Raw genomic sequence first — 20,272 nt, 5'->3', positions numbered from 1 at the left:
AGGGCACAGGAAGTCAGAGAAGGCCCTTCTGTGGCCACCTGCAGCTGGGTGAGCTCATCAGGAGGAATTAGAGATGACAGGTGATCGCACCTGGGGCCACAGAGCCTGTCGGCCCTCTTTCACAAGCTCACTATCTATAAAGAGTTATCTCGGGCATATACAAGATTTGCTGTTAAGTTAGAGTGTAAAGAATTTGCCCGTATGGTTTTTTTTCTTCTCAGTTACTTTCTTTGGTTATTTTCCAAAGCCGCCGCCGCCGACACAGGTAAACGCAAGCACCCATCTGGTCCCAGCTGATGTTGGGGTGAAGCTGTGGGTCTCAACCCTGGCTGCCTGCGACAGTCATCTGGGGAGCTTTTTCAAAACACTGATGCTCGGGGTCTGCTTGCCTCTGCATTCTATTGGTCTGGAACGGGGCCCAGGCATCAGCACTTTTTAAAGCCCCTCCTCGGACAGATAGCAAGACCTGAGTCATTAGCAAAGGTGCCAAGCTGACTCTTTAAAGGACAGCATTCCTATAACAGAGTTAGGGTTTCTCAAACGTGAATGTATATACAATATTCCGGGGCTCTTGTCGAAATGCAGGTTCTAATTCTGTAGGTCTGGGGTGTGACCACACTTTGAGTAGCAAGGATATAGCTGACTCTTAAAGTTACCAGGTCGTTAGACCAGCCTGCCTCTTCTGTGCGCCTGCCGCCTCCACGCTGGACAATTCTGCTGCCCTTGGCCCCATCTTCCCGTTAGGCTCTGTTCGACTACCAGCTCTCGCTGGGGTCTTGGCCAACCTGCCATCCTCCACACCGGACTCCAGCTCTCCCTGTCCCATCCTCCTAAGGCCTGAAACGCCGTTAACACACAAATTACAGTCTCCCGTTGTTTAGAGTTACTTGTGTTCTGCCAGTTGTTTCTGTCACGAGGTCGAGAGACTCGGGGGGCGCAAGGAACACATCTTATTCATATTTCTATTGCCCATGACAGGTCCATACTTTATAAAGAGTAGAAGGGACCTGGAAGTAGTGACTAAAATGGATTCGCAGAACTTCGTTACACACCACATCTGCTTGCAGAAGTTATGTTTTTAAAAGTGGGGGGACCCAAGCCCTCAAGGTTGCAAATATATATATACCACGAGGCAGCCTGGTTTGAAAATCGGGCTGAGCGACGAGTTATACTGCCTGCCAAAGAGGAGCTAAGTGACCGCCTCAGCCCTGGGGTTTGGTGCCGAACAGGAAGTCGCTCCGGTGGGCACCGCTGAACGGCACGCACCGACCAGGTGCAGAGCTGCGCACACAGACAACGACCCCCACGTGACAACGACCCTAACGTGCAGGAGGCTCCGGACTGCTGCTCTGGACACAGTGGGAAGCGTCTCAGACTCCAGCGGACGGGACGTCCCCGGGGCCCTTCGCCACATGGGTTTGGTGAAACACGAGGAAAATAGTGCAAATTTCAGTTCTGCTTCCAATGTTGTTGGCCCTAAATCAAAAGCAGCTAAAATCGCAGCTGGGTGGTGGGAGGAAAAGGGAGTGGGAATGGTCTCGCGCCTCTTAGGATAGTTTGCACGCAGGTCTTCTAGAATCGTGAGCACTGCCAATTGGTCTGAAGAGATCAGTGACCTCTAGGTGACCAGCCCCTCGACTCCCTAATCTCTTTGTAAATTGCCGATCTGAGAAGAGAAGATAAACCGTTTGGAGGACACTTTTAAAGAAATAGTTTGATTTAGATGCTTAAATAAAGATGCCTACCCTGACGATCGAGCAATGCTCCGATCAATTATATGAACAGCGTAGTCATTGCTCGAATTTAGAGGGACCCTCCCCTTTTGCCCTCCCTCTGCCTCCCCCAGGCGACACCCCTCCTCCCTTCTGGTAGGGTGTTTCTGCTCCATGAGCCCCAATTCAATTGTTTTTTATTCAAAATCAAGTCAACAGCTATTAATGACTGTTAATAGAGCATCGACTCTGTTGTACTAAGGGATTTCAAAACTTCATGTCCAAAAGCTGCCCAAGTATAAAAGATGTATGTAGGATTTCAACCTAAAAATGGAAGGGACATACATCCAGTTAGTGCAGATTAAACCTTTGGATAAATGTAGAAAAAATGTATAAGGGAAAAGAAATCCTCATTACTTCATCCTCACTAGTTGTTTAGGCAAAACAAAAACAACAAAAACAACAAAAAAAACCCCAAAACCAGAAACCTACGTAGTAGAACGCTGAAATTTTCATTTTACCAACATAATGCACAGATAATAAAAGATCGGTGTGCGGCTCATACCTGGTCCCGGGGGGCCTCTCATTCCAGGGAGCCCCAATTCTCCTTCGGGTCCTCGTGGGCCTGGCACTCCAGGAAGTCCCGGGATTCGGGGGCAGGCCTCCAAATCTGCAGGTGGCCCCTGTTCACCTGAAATTGGAATTAGCGTTTTTGTGATGGATGCAACCGCTTAGGAACAGGCTCCTTTCGCGTTCTCAAGTGAGGCTTCCGACACTACGCTTACACAGGACCGAAGTGCCGAACCACCTCCTGCCAAAGCCCCATGAAGGGGGCTTTGTTCACTTCGGGGTGCGCGAAAAGCTTCCTGGAAGCATTTTGTTGAACGCATGACCGAATGAATGAGTGAGCAAGCAAATGGGATCTCAAAGGAAGCAAGAGGAGTGTGAAACATTGCGGGGTGGTCGAGTCGGCAATAACTTGGTGATCTTCGCAGGATTTTCCATCTTGGGGGGCCGCTGTGTACTGGGAAGCCAGCATGGGTGGCATCCAGAGAGAAGTAACTGGTAGGTTCCTAACCCCCAACTTAATGTCACTCTAATTCATCACATTGCCGCGTGAGGAAGTGGGATCCATAGGGTCTGTTACTCAAAGACACAGAGCCTCAGGATTGCCGGGGCCGCTAAGCCTGGCTTTTAACCTCGAGTGCCCATTGGAATGACCCAGGGCAGGTGCTGGGGCTCGTGGGGAGTTATTAAATGGGGATTTCTGGGGTGGGACCCAGGTGTCAATAATTTTTTCCAGATGGTTCCAATGTCAGTGCTGAGAAGCACCGGTGTAAAGCTGTCGTTCTGACTGTGGTGAGTCAGGATCACCTGGCCAGGTAGTTAGAGTCCACAGCACTGAGCCAGCAGGTCTGGCTTTTGTATACCTACTGTGTTCCCAGTGAGGCTAATGCTGCCAGTCTGGGACCTCACTTTGCTCTAAAGGTTTGGATTTCTTTTTCCTTCTTGGTTACATTCATATCTTTAAGACTCACCCCCCCCCGCCCCCCCCCGCCACCAAAGCTCATTCAGTCACCCTGTGAATGCACGACAAGGAAAAAGAAATAATAGTACGAGGCAATAATAACAGCTCACACGTGTTGAGTGTGATAGGTGATCAGGTCCTGTGTTCAGTGCTTTACGGTTAAATGCTCCCAAGCAGCCTGTCTATTTGTGCTGCTATCACAGGAAAGAAAACTCAGGGTCAGGTGAATAAGCGACATATCTAAGCTAACACATGGCAGAGTCTAGATTAGAATCCAGGGTTTTCTGGCTCCAGACCTGTGTTCTTAACTGCCAATGTTAACGGCTTACTGCCTTAACGGCTCCTAACATCTGTGTGATGAATGCTAAGAAACGCCACGTATTTTAAGACACACCATTTATTAGTTACGGTTTTCTTAAAATCCATACGAACGTGCAAAATAATTTTAAGGACATCAATGATAAAGCAGCAAGAAAATCCTGAAACAGGCAGCCGTAACTATAAAGTTAATAGTCTACACAGTAGGAAATGCACCTATGCAGAACTAAAAGGAGTTTGGAAGTTAGTCTCTGGTAAAACATCGTATGAAGCCACAAGCGATGCAGAGGTGGGTATATTTTTACAGTACGTACAGTTTAATGTAAGACCTGGTTTTTCTAGTCTGGGTGACTTGGGAGAGATGCATGTGACTATTTCCTATTTTCCCTGAATGATCTGATGAATTACGGTGATGATTCCGTGGTGGGAGGAGCCAGTAAGGGAGCTGGGGTGAGTTGGGGGAATGGGGCGCTTTGGCTGGTACTTCAGATGTAGGGTTTTGATGTTATCTTCAAATGAGTTTATAAACACAGTAACAGAGAGACACTAAAAGAACTGAGGTAAAAACTCATTAAATACCCAACTGTAATTTCAAGTATAAATATTTAAAACAATACTATACATGTTTTTTAGAACTATGATTTAACTTTTTCTTTACTTTTAATAAATCAGAAGCTGAAAGAAAGGGGCTGAGGCATCTCTTCTTAGGGTCCTAAAAATAATACAGGGCGTTTGCATCCAGGGCAGCCTTCATGCGAGTTTATAGCAGACACCTGGGGAAACCAACGCGAGCCTTCACGGCTCTGCGTTCCTTCTTTTGAGCAACTCTTTTTATTCTCTTTGAAAATGGCAGACACGAAATAATATGTTGCTCCTGCTTTGTGAAGGATTAAGCAAGCACTCAGCCGAATTTTAATATACAAAGAAATTTGCTCCTCGAAAACAGACTTCGGGTGTGATGGGGAAAGGCTTGTCATCGTCCCTTAATGGGTGGTAAGGACCCATCTTTTCATGGTGTTGCTTATTTTAGGGATGTTCTATGTATCCATATTGTGGAATTTGGAAAAGAGACTCACACTAGTATGTACTGTAGCATTTGATAGAGAAAGCACCCTTACTCTGTGCCCGAACTGAAATCATATAAGCCGAGTGTCTGTGCCTTGACAGCCTGTAATGAGGCTCATGAGACACTAATATGGGGTTACTATATCTGCGACAAGGAAGCAAAGGCATTCAAGCTAATATAGTTATAGCACCCCATGTATAAAAATGTTACAAAGTTTAACTCACTAGAACAGTGAAAAAGGCAAGGACAGAAATGACTGGAGACCAGGTTTAGAGGAAATTATTAATTTCATAGCAATGCTTACCTCTGGAACCTGGGGAGATCCAAGGCCACACGGTGATTGTCATACGGCGGGAAGAGATTTTAGATTGTGAATGAGGACAAAAGTGAAATAGTTTGAGAACATAAATAATAATTTGAGGACAGCATCGATGATAAACAGCATGACAGCGTCTTGTTTACATAAAAAGTTCACAGAGTGTTGCTGACAAGAACAGCTTTGATTTAGAAATGAAGTTTTCATATCTAGAAAAACCTGAAACGAAACTCTCTTGCACAATATAAAATTCCGTTGATTTCTTATGACGGATATGCCTTAATTTCATGCATATAGGAATTCTGTCCATTTAAAGACTTCTGGAAATCCCGTTTTAATTTGCCAGGTTTTATAGATTATGCAAAGAAAGGAAATATGATATGGATCAAAGCATAGGCTCTTTGTCAAGTTGGACTATGACCCACCACAAAACAATGCAGATTATTTATTCTTTGGGACTAGAGTGATAATTTAGGAGACTGTAAAATACTTTGAATTGACACTACATTACCATAATATTGATTTAGGATCTTGAAAGATATTACTTTTGCTGATCTCAAATATACATGTCTATCTGCTCTTTCAACTCTTCCTTGGCTTATTTTGACACTGAAATGAAAACATGTTGCTTTAAACAGCCTTTCAACTTCATAGGAATTAATATACTTTATAGAAAACGGTAAATAAAACATCTAGGAAAATCATTGGGAATTCAGGGATAGGAGCTGAATATACAGTCCTCACATAACAATAATCAAATCACTCTTTGCCTCTTGTGTAAAGGAACGCAGACTTAATTATCTTAGAAACAGCATATATAAAATCAACTCCTAATTTATAAATTTACTCGTTCTGATAATGAATATTAGTTTAACAAACATGAGACTTTGTAGTGCAGGCTAAAGTAAATACAATCTTCATATCAGAGAGGGCTGAACTCATAAGAGTTTGCTGGTAAGTTCAGAATAATTACTGTCCGAAAGATGACTGTGAGTAAATGTTTAAACAAACTGCCGTGTGTGGGCTGCTGGGTGGAGATGGTTAGGCATTAGAAGCTTACCTGGAGGACCAGAGGGCCCTTGACTGCCTGGAGGGCCAGGTAAACCCTTCTCTCCAGGTGACCCAGGAAGTCCATGTGGCCCCTGTGGCCCCGGGAGTCCCACTGGTCCTAGGGACACATAAAAACGAGGGCACTAGAATGGACTGATATAAGGGCAACGGCAGTTCCACGGACTGAGTTCAGGGGTCACTCGAACAAAATGCGGGGCGAACTTGGCCTCCGGGTCAAGGGCAGTCTCTCACTTTTTTCTGTAAAGCTGAGAAGAGCTGCCTTTGTTTGGAAGAAACGTGACAATCGAGAGGACTAGGAGAAATGGTTCCATGACCGAGACAAAACTAAATCAGAATGAAAACCCTTGTAATTCTGAACTGTGGAGACAGTCCAAGGACCAGGACTGAAGGAAAAATGAGGAGAGACGCCTCCGTCTGGAGACAACGCGCCTCCCAGGCCTGAGCGCCTGCCGTCTGCTGGGTTTCGCCACACGGGCACCCGGTGCCTGGCACGTGCTGTCCCTTCTCTCATTCCCCACCCTGCCTCACTTCCTCGGGGAAGCCTTCCTCGGGAGCCCAGCCCAAACCCAGCTGCTTTCTGATAAGCTCTCCCTGAAGCATGTGGTTCACTCAGGGCGCGTCTCTCAGTCGACAGAGATGGAGCTCTCAGTGCGAATGTCTGTCTTCCTCATGAAACGCTACTCTTAACAAGGGCAGGGACTGTATACCTGCAGGTACTTAACACACGTCTGTGGAATCGACAAAATATTTCCCACTCTGTGAATCTGAAAAGGTAAACTGAGGAAAACCCCTCATCCTTCTCTCAGCGAGGCTCCCTAGAATGAAAGTTAAGCTTAATTAGTTGTTCTACCAGTATTTCTAACTCTCCATACGTCTTTTTGGAGGTCGCCATTTTTATACTAATGCTGTTTGCTCAGTCCTGGAATTTATTTCCAGCTGGGGGTTCATTCTCTAGAGTAGCAACTAGGGAGGTGCTTATCTGGGAGAGAAAAAAGGTTTACAGCCAGGCCCCCTCTTTCCTCTTGGTGACTAAGTGATAGAGCGTGTCTGTCCAATTCTGGGGTTCCACGATTGGAAGGCCACATACCTGCGGCCATAAGCCACATTCTCCAAAATTTGTTTTATTGCTCTTAAGGGTGGAGAAGGTGGTTGTGTACTGTTGTACAGGTTGCGCACTGCACAATTCCAGAGATGCCATTTGTGCTAGAGTCTGGCAGCCTCACGGAGATTTCGATCTCACCTCTGCCCAGGTCTTTTGCCTTATCTCGTCTTTGGTTCAGAAGTCAGGCAGGGTACTAGTTACTGGGCTTCTGCAGGCTTCAACATTTGCTCCTCTGGTATCCAGCCTTTTTATTTTTCACATAAGCAAGTTAAAATGGATAACCGTGATTGGTCCCTTTTCGACAAAAACATTCTGTGAATCTAATAATTCTCGGAAATCCCGGTGACCAAAACCTAATGTTAGCAGTTAGGTCAAAAACTAATAATAATAAAGATTTTAGCCTTAAATAATGGGCAACTCCAGTAATAGAGACTCTTTTGTGAATCTAAAAGAGCACAATCAACTGTCTAAAACTGAACCATCCAATTCAGAAGTCACTAACCACATGCGGCCGAGCACCTGAAACCAGCCAGTCAAAACAGGGCCGTGCCGGAAGTGTAACATACACATGGACTCCGAAGGCGGACGGAGGAGCAGCTTACTTAGGAGAAGAACTAGGTTTGTACAACCAGCCCTGATCGTCTCATTGATAATTGATACTGATTATATGTTTAAAAGACCATTCGAACATATTATGTTAAATGAAATAAAGTCTGTAAGCTAATTTCACTTTTTAAAAAATCTCATAATTACCCATGCAGCTTGCATCGTGTTTCTATTGCTCGGTTCTGATCAGGAAGATTATCAAACGTGTTATTAGAGGCTGAAGAGGAACTTGTGTCTCTTCTTACTTGTCCAACTGTCACCCAAACTTTAAGATTCTTTGGAAAGTCAAGCTATGGGGAAATATAGTCACTGCTTCCATAATACGAATTAGCTCATGGTACCCCAGACCCTTAGGGCACGTACTACTTGAGAAATGACTTCCATTCATACCTTTCTGGCCATCTTTCCCATCACATCCTGGGAAGCCTTTTTGTCCTGGAGGGCCTGGTGGGCCCGGGGGCCCTGGAGGCCCTGGCAGACCATAGTCACCTGGTTCCCCTTGCAGAAGGTCAATACTCCCAGGGGGCCCTGGAGGCCCAGGTGCTCCTGGACACAGGGAGGAGACAAAAAGATGCTTTCAGTCAAAGGCAGATGTGTGTGCTGGCTGCTTGATAGCTTCCTAAGGAAAGCGATTTAATGGTTTGCAAGCAAGGGATGGGAAGAATTGGAAGAATAAGAAAATCAGTAGTATCGGACGTGAAACAGAGAGTAGGTCTCATGGAGCCCAACTTGAGAAATGGTGAGATCTTGTTAGTAACTATTAGACAAAATGAACCTAAGCAAAACCTTCCTTCATAAGTTCCTTTTGGAAGTGTCCATTTATGATTTTTGTTTGCATTGCCATCCCACTGCTTTAATATGATAGATAAAAGACAGCTAGGTAGGTAGATACATAGGTGATAGATAGATGATAGATAGATAGATAGATAGATAGATAGATAGATAGATAGATAGATAGGTGGGTGAATGGGTGGGTAGTAGGAGGGATAGACGGATGGGTGAATGGATGGATGAACGGACAGATAGATGGACAGATGGACTGACAGACAGATAGGCAGGTAAATGGATGACAGGTTTGAGAAAATTTGGCTAATGAGAAGGAATGTTCACTCAAATGTAAAATCCTGTTTGAAAACTAGTGTCTACACCTAGGAATTGAGCCCAGATTCTATTTCTACTTAGCACAGTTTTAAGCACTTTTATTTTTTGTAGTAAAATAGAATTATATACTATTGTAATCCCACCTTTACTAAAATGCTAAACATTTAACGACAGTGGGTTTGTGTCTCTCTAGCAGAGCTCTGTGGGTTAGCAGGAACATGATTATCTGCTTTTAGCAGACACTGTACTGATGGGCCATGCTTCGCTCCCCACCAGCTCTGGTCCAACGCTGTTTTGTTAAATATTGCCTAGACTTTGTCCCTGGGAAGTGATGAGGGAAACAAAATGAAGAAACTCTGTTCCCATCTCGATGCCAGGCCTGGGTCCTGTCGCTCTGGGCCCGCAGCAGTGGTTTCTGTGACAGGTGCTAGAGTCCCACATGTAGAATCAGATTTCCTCCCGCCAGCCACCTCTGAACCCTCATGCTCGGCACTGAAGCGGTGATGGGAAAGCCTTGCTCTGAGTCAGTTTGTACCCACGGAAAGGTGGTCTGATAGGTTTGAAACAGAAGACGGAAGGGCCTAAGCTGTGGTTCTGGATATGGTCCTGCCGGCCCGCCATCGCCCACACTCCTGCCTCTTCCATCTGCCCAGCTGACGAGGATGCTAAGGTGCTTCTACTCTGACATTCACTGGTCCTACATCCCTACAGAGCTGGCAGCATCTGCAACAGAGTGTCACCAGCCTTTGACATGATTTTCTCATACCTCTTGGACCATCAGGGCCAGGAAGCCCTTGATCTCCAGGTGGACCCGGACAAGGAATATCGCCCTTAGGAACTCTTCCTGTGGCACCTGCAGGACCAGGTGGGCCAGGTCTTCCTGAAGAGGGACATATTCAGATGTGAGCCTTGTTACATTTGAAAGTTTTGATTCATTATTGAGAGAGAGGGGCAAAGTATGCTGTTTCTTACCTGGGGGGCCTGGGAGTCCTCTTTCTCCACAAAGCCCTGGAGGAGAAATTCCTGGGCTCCCAGAGTCACCTGTCTCCCCTTTCAGGCCAGGTATTCCAACTGGACCAGGTGGGCCCACTTCATTCAAGCCTTAATGAGAAGAACAGCATTAGCCCCACATCCTCTCCTTGCTTGTCCCTGTCGTGGTGCTTAGAAAGAAACTGGTTACAAATGACATTGTGACAGGAAAGCAGCTGGCTCTGGAGAAACCAACCGGGGCCCACAACAGTGTCCAAATGGCCACATACACTTCCTGAATCACCATTTACTTTCTTAAGACCCGTCTCACTGGTCAACCACGGATTTGATTTACTTTAGAATTATTTCCCAGATTGAAAAAAAACAACAGCTTAGTGACAATATCTACTTTCCAACCTCTACAACAGAAAGAGTGAAAACAAATGGAGATCCAACAATAAGTAATTATGAATAAACTGTTTTAAAATCAAAGATGGAAAATGACATGTAAATAGAACTATTGTGGAGTTTTACATAAAAAAAAAAAAAAAGACGGTTTGTTGGTTTCCTGGAGGGGACAGAGAATACACACTTTATCAGACTATTTGGAAGAACCACTCAACAAATCCTAACTGTCCAAAATTACGTCTTCACCATTCAAACCGTATAAAGATTCACCAGATTCGAATTCAGCAACTCCACAATTCAAACCTTTCCTCACAGCCCCTTTAATCTTTATATCTGATTCCAGCTACCCTGTCTGATGGTGAGCTAGGTTCCTGAGAAAGTAATGCAACAAATGTGCATTATATTAAAATAACAGAACAATCATCATCAGTTGTTGATGATTGCCCATTCGCAATATCGAAAATAGCAGCAATTTGTTCAGGTAATTTGTTTTAGCAGCGGGCTATTGAGGCATGCTAAAAGTACTAATTAGAACCATGTGGTTGTACTTGGCATTATTACATTTAAAACAATACCAAAAAAAAATCCCAGCTATTTGTTTTTCATAACATTTTGAAATCTACTCCACCTCAGCAATTATTTAGAGCATTTTTAGTAGAGAGAGAGTCCCAAGCAATATTAATGAAAGACTATTAACCACCCATTCTGTCTTAAATTGGGTTTTCTCAAACGTCCTTTTTATATAAGTTATTTGGCACTAAAAATAGTTGCAATATTGTGTCTCTAAGCTAAGCCAGTTTCTTAGTTTCACAACCCAAATCTTGTGAACTGTGGAAATGCCAGCGGTCCACTTACTGCACTTACATCTCTCACGGAGGGTTTTCTCTTACCTGAAGCACCTTTGGTTCCTTTCTGGCCCTTTAGACCATGCAAGCCATCCAGGCCGGGTAACCCCACGGGACCTGAAACACATCACAGGCCTGTGACCCACAAGGAAAGACCAGCCATTGACCTTCACTGGCCAGAACTGGCAGGCACCACCCAGAGCGTTTGCTGATGGAGACGGACAGATTCTTCAGGCAGGAACCATGAGCTCTCGCTGTCTAGATGTCATCATCAGGGCTGAGTCTGTGACAACTGTTATTCGTTAACACATTCACTTGATGGACATCGTCTATCAAGATTGCTTAACACATTCACTTGTTTAGTTTCAAAGTACCGTTGTGGGTTTATGACCATTTCACGAACATCTCTCTCTAACCAAATACAGTCTAGAATTACTGAAACATGGTGTAGAAAGAGACTAGACGAGGAAAGAGATTGGACGGGAGCAAACCTAGGCCTCCTTTCTCCCAGGGTCAGCCTCTTTCCAGTCCACTGTGGTCTGTAAATTCTAATTTCTGCAGGATCTGATCAGGTAACACAGTCAAGACAGGTGGAGTCTGTGGTGTACTGGGAAATACATGCCCTACCTAATTTTTTTTTAAAGTACTGTGCGACTCAGGAAGAAGAGGTTTACAGGGCAAGTTGGGCTGCAGCTCTTTCTTTGCAATCATTTCTTTCGGAGAGAACCATTCTTGTGCCTCTTCTCAGAAACCAATGACATAGGATCTCACCTATGCCTTCGTCTTCTTAAAGAACCTTCTGTCAGACGTCAGCATAGTTCTCTAAGGAGACATCTACCAGCCTGACTCTGCTGAAGTTGTCACTGAACACTGGATGACGATAGAACTATATATATTTATAGATATATAGATATTTACAAATCTTTATTATATACTACATATTATAAGTATATTTAATATAAATTATATAGGGAGGGAGTAGAGAGAAGAAAAGGCGGGAGAGAGGAAGAGAAGGTGGCAGACAACCAACATGTACAGAGCATCTCCCCGGGGGCTGAGCCCTCTCCCTGGTGCTTTGCACACATCTTGTCTCACTGATAGATCTGGAGGAAAGAATCTTCTCAAGCCTGGTAAACTTCCTCTTCCACGAATGGATCTTCCATTCAGTAGCTGTCGTTTCTCGTCCAAGGACACAAGCCCCTCGGTGCACAGCCAGCCATTCAATCAGTTTAGGGTCACAGCCCTTGAATCTGTGATAGTAACAGCCTCAGCTTACATGACTAACACAAAGAAAGTGGCCCTCGCCTGCCCCATGACACCTACGCGGACTCCCTAGAGGCCCCTATGCCAGTCTCGTGCTGTGTGACAGTCATGTCTTTGGGCGACCGGTTTACTGTGGGTAAATCGATTGAGTGCAAGATCAGGTTTTATTAGTCTTTCTGTGTGCCCACTTGGCATAGCTCTTGACACACAGTAGGTGTTCATTAAGTGTTTGTCGAATGAATGAGTGAATGAATGAGTGAGGAAGTGTGGAACACGGAAGGTGAGGGATCGAATGAGTGAAGAGAAAGCCATAAAAAGCGGACTATAATTTCTATTTGCACGTCATATCTTTCTGTGATAGATTTATAGGATGAGTAAGATTTAGGAAAGTCAGAGGTATCCATTTGTATATAAATAAGTCAAGTACTATCCATTTGTACATAAATAAGTCAAGTACTAATTATATCCATTCATTAAAGCAAGTCCTCTGTGGACTTCTTATCAAAAGACAGAAAGTTGGTTCCATCTTATTTATTATCAGTATTTGAAACAGATGGTTACTCTATTTTTAAAATCTAAACTTTAGATTGGTGCAAGTGAGCCATATTCTCTAGCGACCGCCCCTTGCCGCCCCCAAAAACAGAAAAAAAATGAGAATGTACTCTCATTTTCCCTAAAGCTCTTATTTCCTAACCACTTTTAAAAGTTCTGGCTTAGTTTATTTTCCAATCCTCTTGCCTATTTATGAGCCAATGTTCCCAGTTTGCACCAAAGGAACACACAGACCTTCTTCATCTGCCAAATCTAGATATTTATTGCAATCTATCTGAAATGATAATAAATTTTTTTGAGACTACTTTGCTATTGCAATGTGTTTTGATCTCTAGCTTAAGCCACCAAGATTGATGGTTGGGGGGAGTCTGCTCGGGGGTGGAATGTCTCAGCCTCTGCCAACTCTCCATTGTCACATCAACACGTCCAGATCCTGGGTTGTCACGGTCCCAGCCCCTAGTCATTGTTGAACTGGCCGACCCTTATCTGACCCAATGTTATCTTTCTACATTGAATGCAGCTACATCTGGGTAGGATTTTAAGGGCAATTTTTCCTTTTTACTGAAAGCTTTTTATCAATCCCATCTCTAAATCAGAAAGTTGTTCATGCATAAAATATATACAGCGCGGATGAGAGGCAATTACGCTAACGAAGCACATTCCTTGGTAATGAGGATTTTTATTCACCTCTCTGCTCGCCTGCCTGCTTAACGACCGTCATTTAAGGCTGCGTGGTGCTCACGGCCAGGGCGTTCTCCTTCCCATCATTCTAGTCTCCACTCCGGCCATAATCACGATCATAGCTTCCATCTGTGGCAGCCAGCGATGCTTTGTGACTGGATTTCCACCCTGATTTCTTTTGTTCTAAAGCCTGAAAACACTATTCTATCCCCACGGGCCTTTATACAATTTTATAAAGGGGGGGACCAACTTGTCCTTGTTTGTTGGGGGCTTTCCCAGTTCTAGCACTGAAAGTTCCAGGTCCTGAGACACCCCTCCAAACCCAGGCATACCAGGACGTCTGGTCACCTCAGTGCCATAGCTGACAGGAGAGAGAGAGGCCTACGCAATTATAGATAATAGCTGAACCAAGTTGGAAACTTATCAAAACAGGTTCTGAAGTAAGATTTATTTATTTTTTAAATTCAGAACATACATGAGTGCCCACTGAAGGAAGGCAAGCGAGCATAAGACATGGTCTCCTAACCCATGGGGCTTCAGTCCCCAAAAGCACTTAGGGGCAGGCGCTGAAGGAAACAATGAAGAACCGGAGAGAAACAACCCCAGACTTGACAGAACGAACAGGAGGTTACCTCAGGACTGGTAAGTGCTGTGGGGGCACGGCGGGCAGGGACACTCTAGTCAGAAACGGGGAGGGACAATGTGTCTAAGATTTTCACAGCTATAAGATGCCTGGCATTTCTTCGCTGATACAAGACATTTCAAGGTGTTTTCTTCTTATGAAATTTATTTTACTTGCCACCAAATAAACCAATATAGCCAAAATAACCCAATCTACATCCTTTACCATCACCATCAAGCTACAGATATTTGTCTTGTGGTTTCCATCATCCAATCCTATATGAATGCCCAACTAGGAATCGAGTGTCTTCCTTTTGGAGGGTATAGGCACTTGAAAATGTAACTTTAGGAATCGAGCCATTTTTAGCATGTTTAAGTTAAAGTTTAAATCTGACTGAACGTAAGCAGGACTCAGAATCCATATGGCTCGTCCTAATGGAGCAAATAACTGTGAGTTCAGCAGCAGCTGGTTTGTTCAAACAAGAAAATCAGGCCCCTGGACTTATTTAGAACATACTTCAAATATTTATTTCCTCAGTTCAAAGCGTTTCTGCTGGAGCGCGATTCATTTTTCTATCAGCGTGATGAAGTGCAACAATGGATTTACGCTGCAGACATTTTTAATTTTCAGGAATGTGTCTCAGTGTTTTGTTTGTTTCTTTTAAAGACGAGTCGTTCGCCGGACCATTCGCAGTGAAACAGTGTCACTGCATGGTCACGAAGCACCACTGCATCCGTCTGTACACGGGTACGAATATTTGGGTGGATATGATCATTTCCTCGCTTTCTTAACACATTTATTTCATAGCACAGAGTTAGAATGGGATAGTGATGATTTTTTTTTGAGTGATTTTATTTGATCAAATGCATTTGCTACTAGTTTTTTAATAACGTCTCATTCATGCTGAAGGTATGTGATGAATGCAAACTAATTCAAGGGAAGGAAGAACCAATCGTAAGAGGAGCCTTGTCATTTTAATCAAACTGCATGTACACTGTTTATACTGTTATGGCACCAAGACACTTGAAAATCCTTGCTATTTTACTGAACTAGTAGGATAGGAAGAAATGGAAATACAGTAGGAGTGGTTAATAACGGAAAACGTTTTCTTTTGGTTTTTTACCAATTTTATCTTCCAGATACTCATAAAAGTGTCAAAGCATGCTCCACCAGAGCCATAAGGAGTGGCCAGAGATATGAAATGGCCACAATAACCAGAGAAACTCTTAACGCAAATTATCATTTTGCTTGAAACCCTAAACTTATCACAAATCGCTGGACTTCACATTATTAAAAATGCCAATAAAGAGAGAGAAAAACGATACCAAGATATCTTGTCTTGCGATGGGAACTTTTCCCACCAAGTTATTTGGCTTCGTAGAAACTCCTAAGTGTATCAGTCTTTCAAAATAAAAGTTCCCTTTCTGCAGAATTGCCCCAGGTAATAATACTACAACACTACTACTTGCTGGAAAGCTGTTATTGTTTGAAAGATGTTATTGTTGAAAGCTAGCACCCATATATGTTCTGAATATAAAGAGGTGAGAGTATGGAAAAACGTCATTTGGATTTTCAAAACAATAACATGATCAAGCCCAAAAGAAAGGATTTCCAATTCTTCCAAGGGGAGACACTTTTCATTTAACCAAAATTTGGTATGCGTATGAGTCAACAAGGAGGGATAAGTGGGAAGAAGGAGGGAAGGAGGAGATAGAGGGGCCTTGGTTACATAAATCTACCAAGCAAGCCTTGAATCCTCAACTGCCAATGGAGATAAAGACCCTCAACTCCACAGCTGCTAGCTCGGTTCTTCATTCTTCTATCTATCCACTTATTTACTTATTACTTTATTCATAAACTTAAAAATACTTACAGTAACCAACCAACAGACTTATCAGGCATTTACTGGGTGCCAAAGATATAAAAATGGTCCTTGCTTTTTAAAAAAATCATATTCTACTTAGTGAGAAAGACCTCTAAACAAACAAACAATGTAAGTGTTATGCTAAAGGTATACACAAAATATCCACGGGTAAATGTTTTCTTTCTAAAATGGAAGAAATGAATCAAAGAGGAATAAGTACAATAGATAAATGGGGGAGGAGATGAAGATTTGTTAATAATAAATTATATATTATATTATGTTGTTATATTATATTATACAGACCTATATAATAATCAGTCTACTATACCTTTAAAGCCAATAATTCAACCAAGAAGACATAGTTTCTTACCACACAAAGGTAATGAATACTAGTTACTCCTTCTCCATAGCATCTTATTTCTCTTCTTCTACTTATCACAACTGGTAAATACATATTGTTTTACACATATATTTTTAACATGTGTGTCTCCTACTAAATTGTGAGCTCCATGAAGCAGGAACCACATCTGTTTTCTTCAAAATTCTGTACCTAGTATCCAGAATCTAGGACATAACAGAAGCTTAACTATATGGGGAGAGAATAAATGGATAGGCCTGAACATTATGAAAAAAACTGGAGGAAACTTCCCCCCCCCCCAAAAAAAAATAAGACGGTAGTATCATCCTTTGGGTACAAGGTAGGTCAGGAGACTAGATGAATACTGCCTGAAGCCTCAGGTAAGAAAGAAGAGGAAGGTGCTACTGATATCCATGGGGAAGAGCTATGATCAGGAACAATGTCACCCATGTGCTGGAAAGGCACTGTGAATTTGCCCCATTGGTCCGGATCTTTCTGATGGGTCAGGCTTCTATTCAACTCACCTTTTATGCCTGGAAGACCTGGTGTCCCTGGATCCCCCATGAGGCCTCTTGGTCCAGGATCCCCCATTTCTCCTGGCTGTCCCATTGGCCCAGGCACCCCTTGATTACCTGAGGATGGCAGGGAAGTTTTGTAGACACCCAGATACTTTATGCGCTACATTAGCTGAGAAAGACATTTATGTTCTTAAAATATGAGTCACCAGGACACTTTTTCTTCCTAGACCTCCTAACTCTAGGGAGAAAAATATACTTCACCTCAGAAGGAGAAAGTACACTTCTGAGTAATTAAAGTTGTCGATTATGATTTTAAACTCTCACTTTATTCTGAACTGGCAGAAAGTGGAGTCATTAAGATGTTGTGCTGTATGTGTGAAATTTACCTTCAATGTTAAGGAGAAAAGAAAACCAGCATCTTGAATGACAGATGATGTAGGGAAAGCTGGAAATAAGCTTCTATCTGTCAGACCACCCTTCAAGTCTGGCACCCTGCTTGGCACTTTACAGGTGCCCAGACCAATCCACTAAGATAGGACAAGCTCCAACTGACAAGTAAGGAATAGCTAAGTTTAAGTGACTTGTCCAAAGTCACGAGTCTGAGAACTGGCAGAGTCAGATCTGAACTCAGGTCTAAGTGAAGGTTGACTTTTTCTGATGCACCAAGAGATTCATAAGTACCTGGGACTGTTCCCAGCTTCTTTTCAAGGTACCTGGACATCCTGGTGGTCCCGAGGGGCCAGGCAACCCTGGCCTTCCTGGTGGTCCTTCCTGCCCTGGAACACCAGGCAAGCCCTTCTCTCCGGGGACTCCAAAATGCCCTAGAGAAGGAAAGATCAAGATCTGAGTAGTCGCTCTTTGTTGCAGTAAATCTAGAAAACCTCCACATTCAGCCATTGCTATTCTTTTCTGTGCTTACTTTTTTATATTAACAATTTTCCTATCGAAAATATAATATTAAGGAAAAATTGAAAATAAAACACCTATAATTGCACCATCTTACACAACTTTGCATATGCACATGAAGTGCAAATAATATCAATAATTTTATATTCTGATTTTTAGAATTAGCATTGAATTGTAGGTAATTTTCCAAGTTTGTCGTCATTTTCCTAATTATTATTTTTAAATAACTGGCTGATAGCTTATAGAATTAATCTAAATTAAATTAATTAATCCAAATTTTTCCTACTATTGACCACTCAAATCAAGTTTTTTCTCTTTGCTATTACGCTTAATGATCTTTATACATCATTAATAAACTTTTCTACTATTAAATTATTTTATTAGGAAAAATTCCTAGGAGTAGAATTTATAGGTAACATAGTATGATATTTGGGGTCTTTTTTATTCATTTTAAAATGCTGAAGTATTTTAAAGTAAACCACAGACATCATGGAATTCCAACCCTAAGTACTTCAGGAGGTATGTCTGAAAAATGGCATTTTCCTACATAGCCAAAATAACATTATCATAGCCAAGAAAATTAACAACAATCCTTAATGTCATCTAAACTCATTCTAAACTTGAGTTCCCCGACTTGTACCCTTAAGGTCCTTCACAGCTGCTCTGTCCACACGAGGCTCCGTTTCAGAACCATGCATTGCATCTGGTGGATATATCTCTTAAGTTAAAAAAAAAAAAAATAGAGAACAGTCTGGTTGTTCTCTGGTCTTCTAGAATAAACTATTCAGCATTTGGTTCTTGATAGAAGTTGCCAAATGGTTTGGATAAATGCTGCTCTAATTCGCACCATCACGTATAAGCCACTCATGGCTCCATCAATGTGCATCCATGACCAGGGCATGTACTCAGTGAGGACTTTTTAGTTTGGTGGTTGGTTTTCTCGCCAATTTAGTAAGGATGAAATAATATCCCAGCCTTACATTAAATCACATTTCTTTGAGGACTAGAGGAAATGACTACTTCCCCGCTATGTTTATTTCCGATGTGTGACTTTAATACACTAGGGTAAAACGATAGTCTGGGCTAAAAATGACCAGTTGAATCTGTGAATAAAATAGAAGGCTCTGTATTTCCAAATCCATGGAGGTGTAGCCATTATTTATTACGACGCACATAAGACAAGCCTATGTTAGTCTATATCTGTTTCCTGATCAAATTTAATATCTGTGAGCCTCTCTCTGTGTTATTTTATTTATCTTGAAAATTTTCCTACAGTAAAGGTAAAGCAGCATTATTCTCATCTACAAATGAAAAAAACTGAAGTATTAAAAAGCCTGCCTCCCCGATAGCAGTTGTAGTAAGAACAGAACTTCTGAGTTCGTTCATCTGTGCTATATTTTCTCTCTGAATTGCAGGGGGGAGGGAAAACTAAGTCCAGCACAAACACACATAATCCCCTGAGACAGGCAGCAACTCTCAAATTCAATGCAGCTTTCTCCAGTCAATGGAAATTGCACATTTAGGTGAACTCTGAGCTGGTGAATAACATATGATGTAATTTTTAAATTTTAAACTAAAGCTATGACACATGGGAAAGAGAACAATTTAAATGTGTTAACTACAGGAGACCAGGGAAGTTACACAAAGGCAAATTTTCTTTAAAAAGCCTAAATGTAAAGTAACTCGGATTTATGATTTTTAAAATAAAATATTAGCTAATATTTTATTAGCAAAGGTTCCATTTTGGACTACTCTCAGCTTATAAAATCTTACTATTTACAGGGTTTATATAAAAATAGCAATAAGCTTTACAAAAACCTCTTGACGTTTTGCTGACTGATGCTGATGATGATGACTATTACACTTTACATTTGTTTGGCAATTTTCAGCTTATAAATTGCTCTCAAGGAATCTCGTTTGATCCTCAGAATGATCCTGCAATATGCCTAGGGCCAATTTACAGGCAAGGAAACTGAGCTCAGAGGTGATAAGCAAATTGCCAAGACCTCGTGCACAGTAATAATGAGGTTGACCTTGAACCACTGAATTTCCTTTCCGAGATTTCTTACTCTGGTATTTAAGATAAACTCCCATAATGCTAACCTCAAAACTATTTCCCCTCCAAATGTACACTTAAGCTATACATTTCAGTTAAAAATATTATATTATTTAAATATACTTGACAGTGTCAGAGGTTTAAAAAAAAACCCACATGAAAGAGAGTGGAAATGGAAGCCGTTGAAAGAGCTTATTTTTCTGTTAGACTCCCATTTAAGCAATCATGTGGTATAAAAACAAAGAAATGGAATTTTCCATCATCACGCTGCTCAGATTTTCTTTCTATTCTATGGAATGAAACGTTGCTGTAAACAGAGAATTTTAAGTTAATGCACAAAACTATTAATATGAGATGCTTTAATTTAAAAGGGACCCATACAAATACAAAGCTGGCTTCTAACCTGTCCA

General features: G+C 42.3%; 1 protein-coding gene across 7 annotated transcripts in view; it reads right to left on the bottom strand.

The window, feature by feature from the left end:
• Window positions 1–20,272, bottom strand: part of COL4A4 (collagen type IV alpha 4 chain) — a 115,675-nt gene that overhangs the window by 11,893 nt on the left and 83,510 nt on the right. For 6 of the 7 annotated variants that reach the window (XM_016118830.2, XM_016118829.2, XM_016118828.2 and 3 more), the window contains 9 exons: window positions 17,614–17,721; window positions 16,907–17,014; window positions 11,088–11,159; window positions 9,793–9,921; window positions 9,587–9,700; window positions 8,110–8,265; window positions 6,001–6,108; window positions 4,929–4,937; window positions 2,278–2,403 (listed from right to left, as the gene is read on the bottom strand). In XM_016118830.2, coding sequence (XP_015974316.2) covers window positions 2,278–2,403; window positions 4,929–4,937; window positions 6,001–6,108; window positions 8,110–8,265; window positions 9,587–9,700; window positions 9,793–9,921; window positions 11,088–11,159; window positions 16,907–17,014; window positions 17,614–17,721 — 930 coding nt within the window. Of the gene's footprint in view, window positions 1–2,277; window positions 2,404–4,928; window positions 4,938–6,000; window positions 7,358–7,866; window positions 8,266–9,586; window positions 9,701–9,792; window positions 9,922–11,087; window positions 11,160–16,906; window positions 17,015–17,613; window positions 17,722–20,272 lie in introns of those variants that run through there. The other variant, XR_004955766.1, reaches the window with a different exon arrangement.

This window comes from Rousettus aegyptiacus, unplaced genomic scaffold (genome assembly GCF_014176215.1).
Source record: "Rousettus aegyptiacus isolate mRouAeg1 unplaced genomic scaffold, mRouAeg1.p scaffold_m13_p_2, whole genome shotgun sequence".
NCBI lineage: Eukaryota > Metazoa > Chordata > Mammalia > Chiroptera > Pteropodidae > Rousettus > Rousettus aegyptiacus.
The sequence above is the reverse complement of the archived record's forward strand: the minus strand, read 5'-3'. Positions and strand labels throughout refer to the sequence as shown.